The sequence below is a fragment of the Sebastes fasciatus genome, chromosome 9 (genome assembly GCF_043250625.1).
Source record: "Sebastes fasciatus isolate fSebFas1 chromosome 9, fSebFas1.pri, whole genome shotgun sequence".
In the NCBI taxonomy this organism is placed as follows: domain Eukaryota; kingdom Metazoa; phylum Chordata; class Actinopteri; order Perciformes; family Sebastidae; genus Sebastes; species Sebastes fasciatus.
In genome coordinates this window covers 18,801,564-18,822,938 of record NC_133803.1, presented here as the reverse complement: position 1 = coordinate 18,822,938, position 21,375 = coordinate 18,801,564, and the positions used below count along the sequence as shown (strand labels likewise).

The window sequence follows — 21,375 nt, the reverse complement described above, 5'->3', positions numbered from 1 at the left end:
AATTATTAATACACAGTCATAATATTCTTTTCTTTTTTTTTTTCAGGAAAAGCCATACTTTTATTCTGTACTTTTCTAAAAGCTCTGTGGATGTATAATTTGAAAAAGAACATTTGTCTACACAAAAATGTTATCAATAAGACCTTTTAATATAGTATCCTATTCGTCTACTGTACAGGTACTTCTTGTGTAAGCATTTTTTTTAAGTTCTTTTTCATGTTTCCCTTTTGTGTTGGACTGTCTCTCCCACTAGAGACCTTACATATAGCTTTCAATCATTCCCTTTAAAGTGCACAATGTGGGTTAATCTTAACCTGACCCTGTCTCTCAACCCTCTGTCCACTCCATGATTACTTGACGTAAAGTGAAACCTGTGTGAACATTGACAAAAGACCGAAAGCCTTAAAGCTTGTTTCCTGGCATTCAACTTCAGAATAGAGCAGATTGTCCCCTTCAGTTTAGCAGCTGACCCCTGCTGGATACATAGCGGGCCCACAGTGAGAGCTCAGAGCGTCAATCAACAAACCCAAAAAGAAACACAACCTCAAAGAGATTCACATGCGCTCATTTACTCAGACAGTGCTGACAATCCTCTTATTAACAATGTGGGCTGCCGAAATGAAAGCGGGCACATGAGATGTCATTGTAGCTCCCTTTAATGCCACTTAGAGTTTAACAGGGAGCGAGGAGTTGTCTTAATTAATGTGAATCTGATGGGATTTGTAGTTATTTCAATTTAAAAATATGAGGCTGCCTTAAAGTTGTAAGTTAACTAAAATAGTGCTGAATAGTTTGTTCAAAGTTTGTTATTCTACTGTAGTAAAATGTAGTAACCTCAGCAATTACTTGAAATGTTTACTCAAGTTTACGGGCTATTTAAATTGGCTTTAATGGTGCATTTAATCTTGCTGTAGTGGCTGTTTTTCATGTGCCTCAAAGCCAAATTCACACAGCTCCTGCTGCATCTCTAGCAGCCACCTTCAGGCCAGTTTCAGTATTGAATCACAGTTTCAAATGTGTGGCTGTGATGACTTGCAAATGAGGTTCTTCTGAGTTAATGTGCATACGTAATTTTTAGAGACAGCACACATTAATCAACATCAATATGGTGTAAATGTGCCAGGTTAGAGTCATGCAGGTTGATGATATCACCACAGTTGGTATTATTGTAATGTTTATGAGAGAAAAGACCTGTGACTCACATGAGACACATCCATGAAACATGTGAGGGTTTCCATTTCAAACCTCGATGAACTACAAGAGAGAAAAGTACCTTGAAAACCCAAACACACGATGAATGCTGGGAAATATGCCAATAACCCAACAATGTCTCAAAACAAACTTGTTTTGACGAGGTTAGCAAGAGGTTGATTCAACTCATAATTCAGTTAGTAAGTTCAGTAAGTTCTTAAAGTCCCTTCACACCCTTTTTAAACAATATTTTTATTGGGGTTTTCCAATTATAACAAACATGACATATTAATAAAATGGTCAATCTTGGCAGTAAATACAGTATACCATCTAATGATTATGCAAGTAAATAAAAAAAACATGGTAATTAAAACAGAAAGTAATATACAGATGTTACAGTAATTACAATGTAAAGAAATCTTAAAGGTCACATGGGCTACTACACTTTATAATCTTATTCCAGTTACTCCACCCTGGTCTTTGGCATTATTGATCATATCCAACATTTTGTTTCAAAAACACCATGAAACGTGTAATGTATAATGTGTTATGTATGTTTCCATAGCAACACATGTTGATAAATATTTAATATATGGATTAATACTTGTTCACACAGGTGTTTTCACTTGTGTTGCCTGATTAGACCTCTTCTGTGTGGCCGTGTATATACTGTACTGCACTGGACTGACAGCTCCCTCACTCTCCCTTTGTTGCACTGGTAGGGGGAGATTTTTTTGACCATTATCACAGTTCTTTTTTTACAGAAGGACATTTTGACAGGACATTTTGACAAGTCGCAGCAGGAAAAGCACAGGTGTAAATAATAGAATTGATGATGGCTGAATTTCCATTCAGCTGCTTCAGTTCCAGGGTCCTGGCATTGTGCATGCTGGCTCATCCTCACACTGTCTGGGATACTTGAATGAGCCATCGTTAATCTTATTGGTAACACCTGTGCTTTTCCTACTATGACATGTCAAAATGTCTGCAGAGAAAAATGCCTTTTGTTATTCTTTCATAGTTTGGTAATTATGTAATTTCCAGCATTCAGCTTCAACCTGACTGGAGGTCTATAATCAGAGGAAATGAAAACATCTGAGTGGGTTTAACTGATTCTGAATGTTGTAACTGGAAATTTTAACTTGACTTGAAACTACAATGACTTAATAGAAAAAAAAGATGATTTAACTGAATTCATTCTTGGACCACTATACCTTTTTGGTGTCTCTGCTGGTTGCTCAGCAACTGGTCCCGGCCAAGAAATAGTCTGGCACATAAAACAGCAAATTACTGTTTCTACTGTACACTGTGTTTTTAGTACAGATTAAACAAATGAGACACAGTGTTTTAATTAGTGAGCTTTAGAGGTGCTGGTAGGGTAATGTTTTTAACCTTTGGACCATTTCCAGTCCTTATGCTAAGCTAAGCTGACCAACTTCAGGCAGTATTTAGCGTACAGACATAAGAGTGGCATCAATCAACTCCAGGCAAGAAAGTAAAAAAGATACGACAAACAATGTAAGGTGGTCGCGCACATCCAAAACCGTAGTAGGCCGGTGCTGAAGCAGTAGAATACAGCAATGAAAAACGTAGAAGAAGGTCCGTCCCTCATTTTATATTCATGGGCTCAGATGTATAGATTCCTACTCTTATCTATGTTTTGAGGTACATCCTAGTTTTTTTTCGATGTAGAGACGCCTCTATTCCACTCTAGCCATATAGAAAGTATGACAGCCAATGGCTTGATGTTATTCTTATGTGTTGAGATGTACTTACCTATATTATAAATGTGTATATGAATTTTTGTATATATTGTTGTTTACTACGTTTATATGAGTTTTGTGTAACTTGATTATATGTGAGATACTTGGGTCACCGGTGGTATCATGTGACTGTCATGTGACCAGAGCGCTTACACTTTAAAGATGTGCAGATTTATTAAGTCTGAAGAAGAGCTTGTGCTCGAAACGTCACTTACGAAAATGTGCCAATAAATTGCACTCTAAGGGAGCTACAGTGTGCGGACCTTCTTCTACGTTTTTCAAGAAAGTAAAAAAAAAAAAAGGTGCATTTTCCAAAATGCTAAACTATTCTGGAAACTGTGACTAAGCAAACGTTATCATGTGTTTGTTTTAAAAAGCAGTTTTCAGATGATCTTTTAAGGAAGCATGTTGAGGTGTTGTCAGTTTTTCTGGTGTTTTTCTTGAACAGAGAAAAACACCACCTGCATCGCCGTGTCCTGATTGTACCTCTCTGAACCGGTCGTTAACTGTCAAGTTTCTCCTCCCAGATCTGTCGTCTCCAGAGGCACCTGTCTGCCGGGGAGCATCAGCAGGACCTGTTCCAAGGCCAGCCAGCCATGTTTGTGTCCCAGCACTCCCAGCCACCCACTCAGAGTCTGCTGGAGCTGATCCAGCTCTGTGGAGGAACAGTCTGCAAAACCGTGCGGCAGGCGGGTATCTGCATCGGGAAGTACGGTGGCAGGAGACCAGAGGGATGCAGGATCCTGTCTGAGCAGTGGGTGCTGGGTAAGATATTTACTACCAATCTCTGTGTTAAATGCTAAATTCCTTAATTATGCCACTATTAATTGTTTCTCTCTTTTTTGTGATTTTATTTCAGATAGTATCACACATTTGGAGCGGCTGTCATATGATAACTACGACTTGGAGTGAAAGTGAAAACTAAACTATGAACTAAACTATGGACAGTGCCTGGTCACATACCCTCGGTTTCTACCTTGCTCTTGGGCAGGTTTATCATCTTGCATGTGTTCAGGGGCTTTATGTAAATCCTCAATCCTTCAAAGAACTTTAGTCCCCAGTTACCATGGAAACATGTTACTTCTGAGGACTACCAACCCCGGTCAACAACAACGACCCGAGTTACTGTGAAACATGGGAAATTGCTTTGACAGTGCATATTGATCCTTTATTTTCTTTTTCAGTACTAACCACTACTGTGTAACTGTGTGTTTTTCTTTTAACAACAAGACAGATTTGAGATTGTTTTTCATTTATAACAATGTGATTTTAAAAATACTGAGCCAGTTTAACACTCTAATGGAGATGACATACTCTATCCTTATAGAAATGTTTTGTGATGTCAGTGTTAATAAATACTTAAGTTTTGATCATCAATTTTCTTATGTTCTGCAATGTAATTTTCAGTTTTTCAGGTTTATTGAAATTGAATTGTGACAAGATTTATTTTAATTGTTAACTGATTTTTTGTTCACAATCATGTTGGGATGAATGAAGCACCCCTTTCAGAATAACGACTTGGTTTTGAAAAGGACAAAGCACAGTGGTTTGATGGATCAATCTGTCAAAATAGTCCACTCAGCAGTGTCACTGGGTGACAGACAAATGAACAAGCTGATGTATCACAGCTTGTGCTCAGCTGAGAGCTGAGAAATTGTAGTATTCACATAATATACCGCTACTACTATTTCTAGTAGGGCTGTCAATCGACTGAAATATGTAATCCCATTTAATTGGATGATTGTCCGTAGTTAATCACGATAAATCACAAATTAGTCACACATGTTTTTGAAATTCATCAAGTATTTAATACTCTTATCAACATGGGAGTGGGCAAATATGCTGCTTTATGCAAATGTATGTATATATTTATTATTGGAAATCAATTACCAACACAAAACAATGACAAATATTGTCCAGAAACCCTCACAGGTACTGCATTTAGCATAAAAAACATGCTCAAATCATCTACATGGCAAACTCAAGCCCAACAGGCAACAACAGCTGTCAGTGTGTCAGTGTGCTGACTTGCCCCAAAACTGCATGTGATTATCATAAAGTGGGCATGTCTGTAAAGGGGAGACTCGTGGGTACCCATAGAACCCATTTTCATTCACATATCTTGAGGTCAGAGGTCAAGGCCTTTGAAAATGGCCATGACAGTTTTTCCTCACTAAAATTGAACGTACGTTTGGAGCGTTATTGTGCTTCGTTTGCGACAAGATAGTATGACACGGTTGGTACTAATGGATTCCTTAGATTTTCTAGTTAGTTTCATATGATACCAGTATCTTCACGCTAGCTTTGAAACAGAACCTGCTACAACCTAAAAATTGCAAGTTGCGTTAATGCCTAATTTCTAGTATTTAATACATGCATGTGTAGTATGTTAGGTTCATAAAGCATAATGCAAAAACAGTATAGAACAGTGATTTGCATAGAAGATGAAGAAATGAGTTATAAGATTTTAGCTGTAACGCTTACTTGCCTCTTACCTACTCAACTGTTGGAGCCATTTTTATCAGGCCAAGCCCAGTAAAATAAAGAATTGTATCAGTATTTCACTCCAGGCTTACTGAGTGACACACACCCAACACATCACCGGGTGCGAGCTGACCAGCCTGCAGGAGCTGTACACCCAGCGGTGCCTCAGGAAGTCCCTGAGGGTAATTAAGGACATCACACACCCCCTCAACAGCCTGTTCTCCCTCCTGCCCTCTAGTAGAAGATACAGGACCCCCAGGACTCTCACCAGCAGACTGAGGAACACTTTTTTACCCCAGGCCATCAGACTTTTAAAAATATAATTCATACAACACCTTCTCACACAAAAATATATCTTATACTGTATATACTGTATATGTTCTTAATGTATATGTTCTTAATATGCCTGTATATGTTCCCCTGCAACTCTCCCTCCTGAAATAAGAAATGCTTCATCCCTGGATATTTAAAAAAACAAAACACTTCAAACATCAAGGCCTATGATCTCAGCTGACTCTTCCTACACATTGCTCTTTTAATTACTTAGCTATAGTTTCTCCTCTGTGTTATTTATTAGTATGGTTTTGTGTGCCCCCTTTGTAAAGCGTCCTTGGGTTTGTGAAAAGCGCTCTATAAGTCCATGCCTTGTACAAAGTATTTCTTATACATGTACATTCATACATCCTGATATGTATATGTTTTTAATATGCCTTTTACAAAGTATTTCCTTTTATAATTGTAATATAACTTATTATTTTTTATGGAGCTTCCCAGCAAAAAGTATTTCACACGAAATAAAACAAACACAAAAAAATACAGCATACAATTTGTAAATTTCAATAGGCAAGTTTATGACAAAGCAACAGAAAAGAACAACGCTTTTAGTACTGCACTGTAAAGGAATAGTTTGACATTTTGGGGAAAGCTGTACAACTGGCGTGACAATAAACATCTTGAATCTTGAACACTGTTATCTCCCCCACCTACACTGCAAACATTATGAAATCATATGTGTCAGATTGAATTATTTTTCATGTGATATTATAAAATTGGAATAAATGTGATAATAATAAATAAGTAAACACTATGACATGCTTTTTAAAAATAGTGTTTTCTGTATAATTTGTGTTAAAGCATGATAAAACTTGCAGTGGGAATTAAAAAAAAAAAAAAATGTCATGGCCCTTTAAGAAATGGAGTGTAGAGAACTCATGCAGCCCATTGGCTGGCCCTCTCCTACGTCACAACACCAATCAGCGTCGTCGTTGCTGCAGTGTGGCATTACGTAGGGAGGCGTGTGTGTGTGACATTTGCTGCAAGCAGCTAGTTTATGAAGAGCTAGCTGCTCCTGGGATAAAAGATGAACAACTGAGGGAGGAAATAGAACATATTCTACCTTTTAACAACTGAACTATTGTTTAGGTTGAACTTTATCATCTTATCCAGGTTAGAAAAGACAAGTTTATAGTAACTATAGCTGAAGGTAAAACTTCCTGTTGTGGCTGAAGCTGTTAAATAACAGATAGTGTGCTAACTAAAGGTTTCTCTCTTTAACTTCTACTACTAATGCTCAGGTTGATGTTGTGTTTGCTGCTCTGCGATGTCTTTAATAAGCAGATAACTTTGTTTGGTTTCTATATTTCAGTATGGCTGGATGGTAGTGTGCTTTAAGCTGCCTTTCTGCACACACAAGGTTAACATTAGCTTTAGCTTTAGCTCTCCTCTCTGCTGCAGCTTCTTTCACTTTCATTCTTTCTTATGCTGACTTGTCAGGACAGGTGTGCTGAAAGTAGGCCAGGTGAGCTGTGGGATAGATAGTGTCTGCTGCAATCTACAGAGTATAGTCCTTACTTCTTTGTTACTTTAGTGGAGCTCAAGAGAGGTTGAGGTTTGTGGAGAGACCATGCTGCTCTCCTTGGTGGTGCACACATACTCTCTGCGGTACTGGTTTCCAGCCACCATCATGCTGGGGACAGCTCCAGCTTACCTGCTGTCATGGGGGGTTTGGAGGTTGTTTTCTACTGTCCTACCTGCGAGGGTGTATCACAGACTGGACGACAGGTTGTACTCCATATACCAGAGTATGGTCCTGTTCTTCTTTGAGAACTACACAGGAGTTGAGGTGAGTGATGCTTTCACTTCCCTTAGACTCATCATAGTGTGTGGTCACCAAGGGAATGAAATCAGCACCTGCCACCTGCCAAATACAGGGTGGCTGTGGCAGGTACAACTTTCAGGTCACCTGCCACCATGGCAGATATTCTGTATAGTTTATTTAGTATTAACTTAGTCTCATTTATTAGAACCAACATTTTGTTAAACTAAATTATTTTTTGTTAAATAAGATTATTTCTTAGTTGGGGCATGCTTCCTTAATTTGCTATGGTCTCAGAGCCTGTTTTCAATGGTGGGCCATAATCCATATTTCTACTGTCTGCTACCACAGTGTATACTAGGGGTGGACAAAAATATTGAGTATTGCAATATTGTGTTTTGTGATACTGTATTAATTCTCAAAAACTCTATTGAATTCTAATTATTAATAATAATAATAATAATCTTTATTTGTATAGCACCTTTCTAAACATAGTTTCAAAGTGCTTGCACAGATGCAATGAAATACAGACAAAATAAAAACAACAATAAAATAACAAAACATAAAGACCAAATAATGAGAAAACTAAAACCCGTAACCAGTGGTATCAAATCAATAAGTTACTACACATATGCCAAAAGAGGACAATATAAGGTGTTGGAAAAGGTGCTGTAATAGAGAACTAGAGTAGGTACTAGAGCTGGCTAACCTGAGATCCCGAGGTAGGCTGTTCCACAGTCTAGGGGGCATTGATGGCAAAGGCCCTGTCACCCTTAGTCACCAGCCTGGACCTGCATGGTTCAACCAGTAGAGCCAAGTAAGAGGACCTCAGGTTACGCGGTGGCACATAGGGAGTAAGGAGCTCAGTGATGTAGCTTGGTGCCAAACCATGCAGAGCTTTAAAAGTTAGTAATAAAATCTTAAAATCAATTCTAAATTAAATAGTTTACATGCAAAGATTAACTCAGGAAATACTTTACTTTATTTGCAAAGATATGCAAATGCAGATCCTACTATTCTGATTGCATAATAAAAAGTTAACTTTTTTATGCTCAAGATTTGATGCATATAGCAGTGTTATTTATACTATGATAGTTTTTCCGAAAATTAGATTTTTTTTAAATCGCAATGTATCGCCTTACTTACAGTATCGCAATATATTGAGATATATTGCATCGTAACCCCTGTATCGTGATAGGTATCCTATCGCCAGATTCTTGCCAATGCACAGCCCTAATGTTTACGATTCTAAAGCGTTCTACATAGACTTCAGGAGTGGCAGACAAAACAGTTGTGTGGCTAGTAGAAATGTTCAGTGACCTGCCACAGTGGCACGTCAGGAAAAAAACTTAATTTTAGACCCTGGTTGTCACCATGTGTGGAACTGTGTTTATCAAGGATGGGGGGATTTTGTACCCACTAATATCTAGTCTCATAATAGAAATACAAGGACACACTCATGAGTGACAGCTGCCTCTGACTGGCTGTGTGCAGGCTTTGCAACTTAATTAATATTGCATGCACACTCCGTGCAGATCAGTGCATTTTTTTGAAAGTGTCTGCATTTGTTGTAACTCTTAGAATAAAGTGGTGCCAGGCACAGAGGCTAATGTTGTAGTTGATGAACCAGTTGCGTGCCAAGAATGTCTGCATTCTTTTGCCCTTTTGTTGCCACTCCTCGTACACTTTGTATTGTTGTACGTTAGAGTTTGCAGGAACATTGATGGTGTTTTATGTAACAGAACTGCCTGCATCTCATCAACTCATGCCATGAAACAAGGGACCCTTTTTTATGAATCCTCTTTTATTAAAAAGCTGCAGTCAATGCTGGTTTAGTTTTTATAAAAATGGGAAAAATCAATCTGAACTAGAAACAAATCCCCAAAGCAGTTTAAATATTTAACAAAACAAAAGAACTCTTTATCTTTAGTGTAGAATAATTTTGCCAACTGATGACAGTCACCTATTTTGCTGGAGTCTGTATTAATACCTTTTAACCTGCTTTCTCTGTAGATTATTATATATGGAGATATACCAAAGAACAAAGAGAATGTCATCTACCTGTCTAATCACCAATGTACAGGTAATACATGTACATATTAAAATCTCAGTCTAGTGTGAAGCACAGATTGGAGTAAATATCTAATCTCTACCATTGGTTTTCCTTGTAGCTGACTGGATCATCGCCGACATGCTCGCCATCAGGCAGAGTGCTCTCGGCCACGTCCGATACGTCCTTAAAGATGGGCTCAAGTGGCTCCCGCTGTACGGATGGTATTTCTCTCAGGTAATGCAACTGTGTGAGTATTTGAATGTCATTTGTCATTGTAAATCACAGATGTAAATGAAACATGAATCACTTTCCCCGCTGCTGTTCTCATCATCTTATCTTTCTGTTTTAGCATGGAGGAGCCTACGTGAAACGCAGTGCAAACTTTGATGAACCGGCGATGAAGAAGAAGCTAATCACTCAGACTCTATCTGGAGCACCAGTAAGTACACTTTATAAATGCTCTAAATGAACATTTACTCTCTACGGTTGACGTACGGTCTGCGGTCACGTCTTCCCCCTCAAAGACGAAATTTCAGTTTTCAATGTTGGACTTCAAAGACAAATCATATCTTCAAACGGGGCCTTATTTACCAAATGTTTCTGATCATTAGAAGCTTGTTTTTAAACTTTCACCACTTGAATTCACTGTAGAGCTTTCTGCAATAATCTTTCAAAGTTTGTAATTAGGATGTTAATGTAAATATTTTCTAAGAGCTTGTATTAACAGAACATCCGATGACGGCAGCACCAATGAAATTAAATGGATAATGAGATATTAGCTGCAGGAGGGTTCAATTGCAGTGTGTTATTGTGTTGAAAGGGCTCGTTTTTAATCACTTTTCGGGGATTTAACTGTGGGGGATTAGTGTGTGTGTGTGCGTGTGTGTCGACAGAAGTGAGCCTGGGCTTGTGACCTGAAGGTACACTATGAAAGCTCTATTGTGAAGTGGTGAAAGTTAACATGAGAGCTGCAACGATTAATAGATGTCAACTATTAAATTAATCGCCAACTATTATGACAGTCGATTAATCAGTTGGAGTATTTTTTTAAAGAAAAAAAAGTCTAAATTTCTCTGATTCCAGCTTCTTAAATGTGAATATTTTCTGGTTTCTTTACGCCTATATGTGACAGTAAACTGAATATATTTGAGTTGTGGACAAAATAAGACATTTGAGCACACGTCTTCTTGGGCTTCGGGAAACACTGATCAACATTTTTCACCATTTTCTGACATTTTATAAACCAAACAACTAATCGATTAATCGAGAAAATAATTAACAGATTAATCAACAATGAAAATAATCATTAGTTGCAGCACTAGTAAACAATCAGTTGTCACATATCAGTGCACTCATTTGAACATCATATACATTTTCATCTTTGTTTCTGTTTGACTGAAAACTCACCTGCCTTTTTGATTCCAGTTATTCACAAATAAGTTACTAATTATTTTATAAACTGCTGCATTGGTTCATCATTTGCAAATGTGAGGAAGTACTTATTGTCGAAAAAGCCTTCACGCCCTCGGTATTTTGCAGAAGCTGAAAAAGAATGATTCTTACATGCATTCATTCAGTGCTTGCGCTAAAGAAAAATTTCAAAAGGATGCAACTTCCTGGTGATTGTTGACCTTGTGTATTTGCGTATTGCGTCACTTTTGTTGACATCTTTCTTATCTGGCATGACTGAAATAGGGTAAAGAGGAAAGAATACAGCAGCAGGTTGAGTCTACATCACCAACAGTTTTCAGTTCAGTTGTAATCCAAACAGATTTAAAGGAACGAGGCGATGACAACGGTCTATCAGGGTTTCTTCGAAACATTATATATTCAGCACAGCGTTTGGGTTTCCATGTTTCTTGTTCGACAAATCCTGTCAATGTTAGAAATTCCGTTTTGGTCAGTGCTGTAAGAACCAAACACTGAAGAGGCTTTGATATCATGTGTGTTTTTTTTCTCCCCCTCAGATGTACCTTGTCATCTTCCCAGAAGGAACTCGGTATAATCCAGAGCTCAAGAATGTTATCGCCGACAGTCAGGCTTTTGCTACGAAAGAAGGTACTGGCATGATGATAGCAGCCATTTACTGCTGTACTGCTGCATACTAATTCAGTCCAGCCCACTCAGTCTGTAAAACAGACAAAGTTCAGTTGTGTGACCTGTGATCACCCCTGCAAGCTACTCTTTGACCAATGAGCATCACATGCTGCGTACGGATTTGTACAAATTCTTTATTTCAAAGTTTTCAGTTTAAATCGTTCATTATTAGGATAATGTATTACAAAGTTCACAACTTTCTAACAAAGTGAAAAATCCAATTATATTATGTCTTGGACAATTTTGTTTTTACCCCTTTGTTGAGGATTTAATTAGTAGAGCTTTAAAAGCATACAAATTGCTATATTAAAAGTGCTCCATACAATATTCAGAACATTAATATAGCAGCAAACAACTATTTGCTATGTAAAGATATAGAGGAGTAATGTCTACTTGCAGAGAATGAGGTCGAGTGACCTCATTCTCACGGCCACCGCTCTGCACTTTTCTCATACGGTGGTTACAGCTGACGCCGCCTTTGCGGAAGCGTAGCACCCACTCTCCGTTTCCTCCCCAAGTTAACACTGTTAACTTTGTCAACACTGTGGCTTTTTGTTTTAGCTGTTAGCACCGTTAACTGCGAGGTGCTGGCCTTGCGGAGGCAATAGAAATGCTCCCCATCTCACATTTAGCACTTTTTTAACTTCTGTCGTCATCGCATCACTGGTGTGATGCCAGGAATTAGTCAGCGTCCACCAAAAACTGCTGATTGAATATTCCAGCCGGTGCAGCTGAAAGTTTTGAGGACTAAATGGACTCGCTGCTGGTCGATAAGAGAATTTATTGCTCACAAATAATCCATTTGAAAGTAGATGTCTCTTCTGGTTATTTTTGTATCCCGAGGAAGTGAAACTGACTGATTTATAAATGGTGATTTATATTTAACGGCAATGTAAATTTCAATCTAGCTATACAATTTCCCAGCTGAATACATTTGTTGCATCAACATTATTATGAATGCTGTCAGGCATCGACTCACAATCTGCATCCATTCTGCAGAGATTAAGCCTATCTCTGGACCACAGCTCTGAATATCACCTTCCCCCATTAATCCAAATAAATCGCCCTGCAGAGCCGACATGTGCACATGACATTATCTGCTATTAGTGAGGTATTAGTGAGCGGAGGGTGGTGCCACATCGACAGGGGAACAACACACTGTGCAGTAACTGACCAAGACAAGCATTCGCATAGAATTACTGTGTTTTTAATATTTTAAATATCATATATGTATTTTGGAGAGGGTTTTTTAGCCATTATTTTGATAGAGAGTTGACGGGAAAATTAGAGGACAGATAGGGAGATGACATGTAACAAAGGTTCCCGGCCATGCTCCTCTGGGGAAGTTGCGATTACACGGCATCTTCTATTGTGTAGGCTGATGTGGCATGCTTCATATTCACACTGTTAATATAACCTGTATTTAATCAGGTAATATGATTGAATAAATAACGTATCTCTTCTGTTGCTCTCCGAAGGACTGGCTATCCTGAAGCACACGCTGACACCTCGAATGAAGGCCTCTCACGTAGCCCTCGAGGCCATGCAGGACCACCTGGACGCCGTGTATGACGTCACGGTGGCCTACGAGGGAACGCTGGACGCCTCCGGTCGGAGAAAACCTGCACCATCAATGCCAGGTAAGCGGGCATCTGGCCATGGACCTGTGTAGGAGGCTCAGTTTAAGCTCAGTTTTGCACAGCTTCCTTCATTTAACCTGGTCTCACAATGTGATCTGTACCTGGATATCTCGTCTTAAGTCATTAAGTGCAAGATGTAAACTTATACAGGACGCATGCAGCTGAAATACGTTTGGAAGGGTAGAAGAAGGGGAAGTCTCACGATCTATTCTGCCCGGTCATTGCTCCTTTCCTGTTGTTGTATTCACAGTAGTAGATGGTAATGTGGTGAAAACATGTTATTATTCCAGTGGATGTCCTATGTGGATAAGGAAACCCGTTTGTTAATGCGAGGTGTTAAAGCACGAGAGAAGGTATTGTGATCTGAATGTGGTCAGACCACATCTGGAGGTGGATCTCAGCTAAAGGGAAATGCAAACTGTGCAGCTATAACTCTTTCTTCGCAAACATTATTTAAATATGAATGCTGTCCGTCCATGGCATTGCTTCCGTTGACTCGGAGCGTGCCATGTTTGTTGACAAATCCACCAACCCCGCCTAACTTATTCACATCAAGATTAAATCATTGTGCTGGCAGAATCAACATAACGAGAACACTCTTTGATACCGGGTGTGAATGCAATGGCCCGTGGACATGATGACGTTTTTTTTTTTTTTTTAATGTGTAAATACCAGTTATTGGTGTAGGAGATGTGTTTTGTTTTTTCCCATCATAGAGATACAAGCAGCATTTTACCACCGGATATAAAATCAGTTACAGACTGTCAGCTAACAGCAGCTGCCTCTCTCTCTTCTGTTGTTCAGTGTATCCACAGACACACAGGTGTTGTTGTATCATCAATCCTGCAACATTGTGTAGACCCCCTCAGTAAATAATCACATGACAAACATTACCTATTAACAGCCGTGTCTTCCTGTAAACAGCGCGACTCTGTGTTTTGGGAGTTTTTGATTATTCTGTGTCCCCGCTTGTTCGACAAGCACTGTTTGAATGTTTAAAAAAGAAAACATCCCGTTTGAGTCAGGAATAAACATCGATGTGTTTTCTAGCAAACAGAACAGGGAGAATAGAAAAGCATTCCTCTCATCATCACGCACTTCCTGGTCTCATGTGGTGAAGGTGACTTTAGCGATTTCACGAGGAAGTGGAAGTGACCCGAGGCTGCGTTCACACCGCAGCTACGACCGTCCAAACTCACATCTGAGTTTCACATCTGACAAACGATTCTCATCAGTATGAAGACAGTTTGAATCATTTCAACTCATTGAGATGGTGCAATATTGAGCCCTGAGGTACGGCTCGTGTACAATATGTGACTTGTATTTAAAAATTCAGATCACAGCTTATGTCAGCTGGCTGAGATAATATTGGGTTTGGGAATATAATCTTTTTTGAAAATGTTTAACCTCTCACTGTAAAGTCAGAATTGGAAATTGGGATTACAATTTCAACTATTTCCCTTAATTGATTATTAGACATGTTAACAATCAATAGTCAGTTAATAATTTAAAAAAGGACACAACATAAAGTGCACATTTTTCCGTAATAACAGCATTTTTTAACTACTGATGTGTCCAGAAGCTGAATAGGTATTTAAGCAAAATAGGTAAAAAACATAATTAAAATGTTCCCAACAAGATGATGGTTGTGTCTAGAAGGTAACACGCACATTGCGGATCTTTCTTGACATGGTTAAGGTTAGGCATTGACCTCGAATGGTTAAAGGTGCTATAGATAACATTCAGCCACTAGATGTCGCATTCTCCCTCCCACGTTCCATTGCATTCACTTCACAACAAGTCGTTGCCAGGAACTTACCATCAATCTCAGACATTTATCCGTTGTTTTCCACACTAACTGACGACCCAGAGATACCACGTGATACCAGCATTGTTTTACTATTGGCTCACAAGCCTTGTTAGAAGTAGGAACCAAACGTCAGATATCTTCCACAGAGATAAACAAAACATTCATTTTGTAACCGCCAGAATTTTTAAAATGATTAATTCACTGTCATAATTTTTTTCAGGAAAAGCCATACTTTTATTCGTCACCTTGCTAAAAGCTCTGTAGATGTATTACTTCAAAAAAATATTCAACTAAGGTTAGGAGAGGTTGATGGGCAGCAAGTTTCGCGAGAGGGGTTACCTTCTATACACGACCCAACATAATGTCTTCATTTAAAGTTGCAGTAATCCGACTCCCTTTTGTCTCTTTTGAACAAATGGCCAGACGTGTTCAAAATATTAAATTTAGCAATTTATGCTTTGCAACCACAAAACCACGGTCCATTTTCTGAAAGCTCAAACATTAAACAGATGAGAGGCTCTTTGTGGTGGATCCCTGTCATTCCTTGGAGGACAGAGCTGATTGTTATGAATAAAGGTCTGCAGCTCAGGAAGGATTTTTAATATTATGTGCTATTATTTTTTTTAGCAATGTTGATTTACTCACCCTTTTCAAACTACATACAAGAGGGATGTTTTTTTCTTCAAATCAGATTCAGTATTATAATGTAATTCACACAGCCTTAGGGTACAGTACTTGTATAATTGAATTCCCTCTGCAGGGTTCATTATTTGAAAACCAACAGTTTTTGAATGTGTTCTAGTTTAACATGCCGTCTATTCAGGGAAATGCGTTTACTTATTTTGGTTAATACGTTTTTATTCAAATCAGAATGACATGTTAATTTGTCGGTGGCCTGCCTCATGTATCCGCATTTACTGCTCTTGTTGCGTCAGTAGTTCATCAAACCAACATGTAACCTTTGTAAGGTTTTTACAGGGAAATGTTCTTTACTTTTTGTTTCGTTTGTTTGTCAGAAACCAAAAATAGTGTCTTGAAGAAACACAACTGTCCTCATTCTGTCTGATCTGATCACAGGAATGAAATATTAGACATGCTAAAACATATTGCAGTAGTTTCTGCATTCGTTCGAAATGTAATTTAGTATTTTCATTTGACTGTGGATGGAAATATTAGCAGTTCCTGTTTTTCTCTAAACACTGAAACTGATATATTTAGTCGACATATTTCTGTGTCTCGATTTTTTTGTTAAAGAATTCAAGGCATTAAATGAATACTTTGGGATAACAAAGTATCTACCATCAACTACTTCATATGAATGAATGAGCTCCCTGCACCTCTTTAGTAGCAGCATGGTCTCCTCTTTGTATGCAAACGACTCAAGATATTAAAGATTAATTTTCAGCGCTACTGGAGTTTATTAAAATGATTTAGATCAGGAGGTGTTTGTCGCTGCAGAGCAAAGAGTTGATTTCCTCCTTCAATGCCAGGAAGTTGTTTTTAAAGTGTGTTTTGGAACATTGCTCTGCTCAAACACACACATGACCTGCTTTTAAGAGTGACTTTGGCTTCTTCATGTGTGTAAAAATAAATCATGTGTTCGTGCGTCTTTCCAGCCCGTCTTTCGCTGGACGGTCAGTGTTTATTGAAGTGGCACGTATTGTGTCTGAAGGTCGATTTAAATCCGTGCAGCAGCTGATTGAGGCGCTCTCTCTCCGCAAGTGAAGCAATCTTTCGCTGCTGACTTCGATCAAATTTCCTCTTTTGGCCGCAGCGCGCGGTTTCCTGATAATATTGCATGTTGTGGAAACAGGAACTGGAAGGTCTCTGGGGATACACGTGTAGCCTTGAGCGTTCACACTTGGATACATTTTTATGTCTGACCTTCTCAGACACTTTTCTTTCTTTGCTTAGTGCTCTGACAGGTTATTTTTGACTTGACACTGAAACATTTTAACATTTGTTTTAAGGAACATTTATAAGGTGATGCTGAAACAGAATGGTTGTTATCTCATTATACAAATAATGAATATTCAGTTTAAATTTTGAATATTTAGTATTATTTCAGATATTAAATTGGACTTTTGTACATTTAAACTTGAATTGATTTTCATTATCAGATCTGATTACTGGTCTGATTCTGTCCTAGTGTGGTAATCGGTTATCTAACTGTGGTGCACCAGTTTGACCATCAAGCTGTTATACATTTCCAGTCTTTACTCTCTTGAATCAAAGGGGCCTTGCCTGGCATCACAGCGTCACAGTCAGCTCTACTCTATCATTGTCACCTCGTGTTGATTTTAAGTGCTTACTCTACGTGCCGTTTCGCTGAAAGGCTTTTCCTGTTTTTGTTTAGTCTCTTTATTTTTTTTGTGTTTGACAGAATTCCTGTGCAAGGAATGTCCCCGAGTCCACATACACTTTGACCGCGTGGACATAAAGGAAATTCCTACGGAGACGCTGTTTTTCCGCAGGTGGCTGCACGAGCGGTTTGAAATCAAGGACCGGTAAGTGTGTGTGTGTGTGTGTGTGTGTAACAATTAGTCATCTTGAATTGCTTGTTATTCAATATATATATATATATAGGTAAACAGCAGTGATGTTTTTAAATGTTTTGCTTTCGCACGCCAGCAGTTTCAACCACATATATCTAACTTATCTTCTAAAAAACACAAATAGCTTATTCTGAAAATCTGATTATGTGCACTTCCTTTAAGTATAGATCAGTGGTTCTCAAACTGGGTCAAACATAAAGGTCATGTTTTAGATATTTTTTCAATAAAATCTAAATTAGTTTGTTACAGGTTTACCAAATATTGTTATCACAGATAAAAGTAACATTACTTTTAAGCCATTTTTTTAAGAAAAAATGACAAAACTTGTAAGACTTGTATGCCACTGGTTCCCAACCAAAGCTTCACAGGGGGTCGCAACGCCTTCTTGATTTTAAGGCATGTAAGACAACTTTTGAAAATGATATACAGTTGGCCTATATCTCAGCATTTCATTCATTTCTGTGAAGAAAACTAAATGAAATTGTTATTTTTAAAGTTTGGATTATTATTATTTAAGATATAAACAGTATAAGGGCACGGTGAAGACGTGAACACAAGTTATATTCCCTCTCTGCTAAACAGCCTCGTCCTGCATTAAAAAAGTTCACAGTTAAAACAACCAAAGAGCTGATAGAACAATGGATAAGCATCAGGGAGAAGAAAACACTGAATTAAATTTGTCAAAAAAGAAGCAAATGAAGGCTATTAATTATAAATGATTGTTTAAAAAAAAAAAAAAAAATACAGAGAATTGTATTAAAAGTTATATGCATTGAATATAATATGAAATATCCATAAAATATGCCACTTAGTCAGGGGTCGTCAGTACTCAATGATAGAAAAAGGGGTCCCTTAAGGAAAAAGGTTGGGAACCGATAATCTATGCCTGTTGGTCGGACAAAACAAGACAGTTGAATAAATCAAATGAAACAAAAATATTTTTTTATTAATTTTTCATTATTTTCTTGCATTTTATTTATTTATTTATTTTTATATATATATATTTATTTTTTTTTATTTGATTTATCCAACTGTCTTGTTTTGTCCGACCAACAGTTTTTTTCGATGACTTGCAGTTTTTATTTTACAATATGCACATCAGTCATACAAATATATGAAACAAAATATGATACATTCACTCATTTCAAATTGACTCAACCCCCCACCGCTACCCAACACGGAAACAAGAAGGGTCTGCCGGTCTATAGAGTGGTTGGTTATAAAACTAATGCCAAGAAAGAAAGAAAAAAAATCTGGAGAAAAAAAATTAAGTAAATACAATAAAATCGTTAAATTTGACGATAAAGAAATACATTAATAAAATGAAATAAATAATAAAAATCAAATCAAAAATAATCAGAAGATTAATGGATAATAAAAATAATCATTAGTTGAAGATCACTTTACATGGGGGACATGACAGAAAAAGACCAGAACCACTAATATAGACTGAATTAAAGATGTGTTTTAAAATAATAGCAGTTCTCTTCAATATATTTAGGATGGAAAGTGGTAATGTGCTGAGTCCAACATTAACAACACCAACCAAGCCACAAAAAGCCCCGCTGTGATTTGGGTGCATTTTTTTGTGCTGCAAACGGCTGTAAAAATCCCGGTTTTCCTGATCCAGATTTCTTGTAGACCCTGTGCTTTTTCTAAGACGGGCTGAATTCCTAAGAGAGCTATCTGTCTTTTTCAAAGGCTGCTGACGGATTTCTACGAGTCGAAGGATGCAGACAAAATATGCAGGTTCCCCGGGGAAGGCAAGCACTCCCCTCTGAACCTTTCTAAAACCCTCCCGTCAGTGATGATCTTGGGGGCACTGACAATGCCACTGCTGCTGACGGATAACGGCAGGAAACTGTACGTGAGAACCTGGGTGTTCGGGACGTTGCTGGGCTGGCTGTGGGTGAACACTTTTCCTTAACGAAACAGGGCAGAGGCTGCCACGATGAGACGGACAAAAGACATGGAGGTTTTCCTGTTTCCGCAACAACACAAAGGTGTGTTCCAGATGCAGAGCAGTATCTGATAAAGAGGCTCAGAGATTTACCCCACATGTCTGGCTCACTGTTGACCTTGAGCTGAAAGCTGAACGGAGATACGGAGAAATGTTAAGCTTTTTGTGCTACTTGTTCCCTCGCGTTATTTGGATTTGCAGCCTGAAATGATGAGAAAACCTGAGTGGTGAAAAGTATTTTCTCAAAAATACCCCTTATCTACTATAAAATAAAAAAAAAATAGCTATATACTTATCTTAAAATAATCCCCCCCCTTCATCAGATTTAGCCAAATTAGTATTCATGCATGCTCACCTTCCCATCAAACATTGGCCAGTTTAAAAGCTCTTGTATGCCGCATATTTGTGAGAACAAAGTGTGCGTTTAATGATCATGCTCAGCTACTGTATGTAGCTGACACAGTACACCAGCCTACTGATAATGGATCATTAATTATTGAAGTGCACTGACTCATTGACATTGGTTGTAATGTTATTTATGCCAAGTCCCATGTCAGGAGGTTTATGCACTTTGATCATTTAAACTGATGTTTTTATACATTAGTAGAACAAAATAAGTAGCATGCAGTCCTGTATAGGGGCTCATAAACATGACACCAGCTGCATTGTTTACCATAAATATTCATCATTTTGTTTTATATACTGATAATGAATGTAGCTGTAAAACACTCTCATTTATGCATATACAGTATGAAAGAGTAAATGTCTTTTTTTAGTTTCCGACACCCAAGATTTTGATTTGACAAATGTTTATCCTTAAAAAAAATCCAATCTATTGTACATTTTTGAGTCTCATTTTTTAAATGAAAAATGTTCTACCGTTAAATTTTGCTTTAACCATAAAATGTCAATCATTGCCAAAACCTGATGTATTTACCGTGATGTCCTACATGTGTTTTAAGTTTGAGCAAAACTTGTTTAATGCCAGCCCGGATGACAGCAAAGAAACTTTTTCTTCTTCTTCTTTTTTGCCTAAATACATTATAATAACATTTTTTTATAATGGTTTCTTCACAGCTCAGCGTAACTTTTCTATGCATTTGTTACTTTGAATACCATGTTACAGCTCACACAAAAAGTATCTACCTAGCAAAAAGCTGACAAAGCCATGTTAACAGTATATCGCAGGTTTCTGTGCACTCAAAGCCATTTGTATTATAAATGTCACTGTTCTGTGAAATGCACTGTTTGTCCATCGTTGTTGTTTACTGTAATGAAACCATTGCATTTTTCCACGAGTCACTTTACATGTTTGCCGTCTTGTCCTCGTCTAGAGTTAGTCTGAGATTTATGTTTTCATTATGGTACTGTAGATCTCATAGTTTTTACATGTCGCTCCAATACCTCACTTGAATAATCCTTCCTTGTTCTTAAATGACTCTTGTCAGCCATTTTATAGTCATTTTTATCCTGACAAGATCAGACTGTAACTCATCAGGAAAAACTCTATGTAGACAGTATTTAAAATGCCAACTGATTTTGGAAATGTGTGCCTTCTCTTTGGAGGAGTTGGTCCTCAGGCCTCTCACCGAGGGCCATAAGCGGCTCCTTTCCACCAGGTGACTGCATGGGAGCGCTCTGCTGGAGCTGCTGCTCACTGCAGCATGCGGTCACATTGTCTACGGTTCATAGTGGCTTATTTTGCTCGAAGAATGCATTGATTTACA

General features: G+C 38.1%; 2 protein-coding genes across 6 annotated transcripts in view; both read left to right on the top strand.

Annotated features, from left to right (window-relative positions):
- mcph1 (microcephalin 1) overlaps positions 1–4,332 on the top strand; it is a 36,683-nt gene extending 32,351 nt beyond the window's left edge. For 3 of the 5 annotated variants that reach the window (XM_074646426.1, XM_074646423.1, XM_074646425.1), the window contains exons 14-15: positions 3,482–3,719; positions 3,818–4,332. In XM_074646426.1, the coding sequence (XP_074502527.1) occupies positions 3,482–3,719; positions 3,818–3,879 (300 nt within the window). In that variant the 3' untranslated portion in view covers positions 3,880–4,332. Of the gene's footprint in view, positions 1–3,481; positions 3,720–3,813 lie in introns of all 5 variants that reach the window. The other 2 variants (XM_074646427.1, XM_074646424.1) reach the window with 1 other exon arrangement.
- Positions 4,333–6,718: 2,386 nt separating this feature from the next.
- On the top strand, positions 6,719–20,940 carry agpat5 (1-acylglycerol-3-phosphate O-acyltransferase 5 (lysophosphatidic acid acyltransferase, epsilon)). The gene is made up of 8 exons (XM_074646419.1): positions 6,719–7,560; positions 9,547–9,616; positions 9,705–9,820; positions 9,936–10,025; positions 11,554–11,644; positions 13,162–13,323; positions 17,517–17,640; positions 19,390–20,940. Exons 1-8 carry the CDS (start codon positions 7,342–7,344, stop codon positions 19,613–19,615), a joined length of 1,098 nt encoding a protein of 365 aa, XP_074502520.1. The 5' UTR covers positions 6,719–7,341; the 3' UTR covers positions 19,616–20,940.
- The last annotated feature ends 435 nt before the right edge of the window (positions 20,941–21,375 follow it).

Coding starts and splice junctions, on each gene's coding strand:
- agpat5 (XM_074646419.1), top strand. CDS start 7,342: ATGCTGCTCTCCTTGGTGGTGCACACATACTCTCTGCGGTACTGGTTT. Junction 11,645..13,161: donor GGCTTTTGCTACGAAAGAAG/GTACTGGCATGA, acceptor TGCTCTCCGAAG/GACTGGCTATCCTGAAGCAC. Junction 17,641..19,389: donor CGGTTTGAAATCAAGGACCG/GTAAGTGTGTGT, acceptor TCTTTTTCAAAG/GCTGCTGACGGATTTCTACG.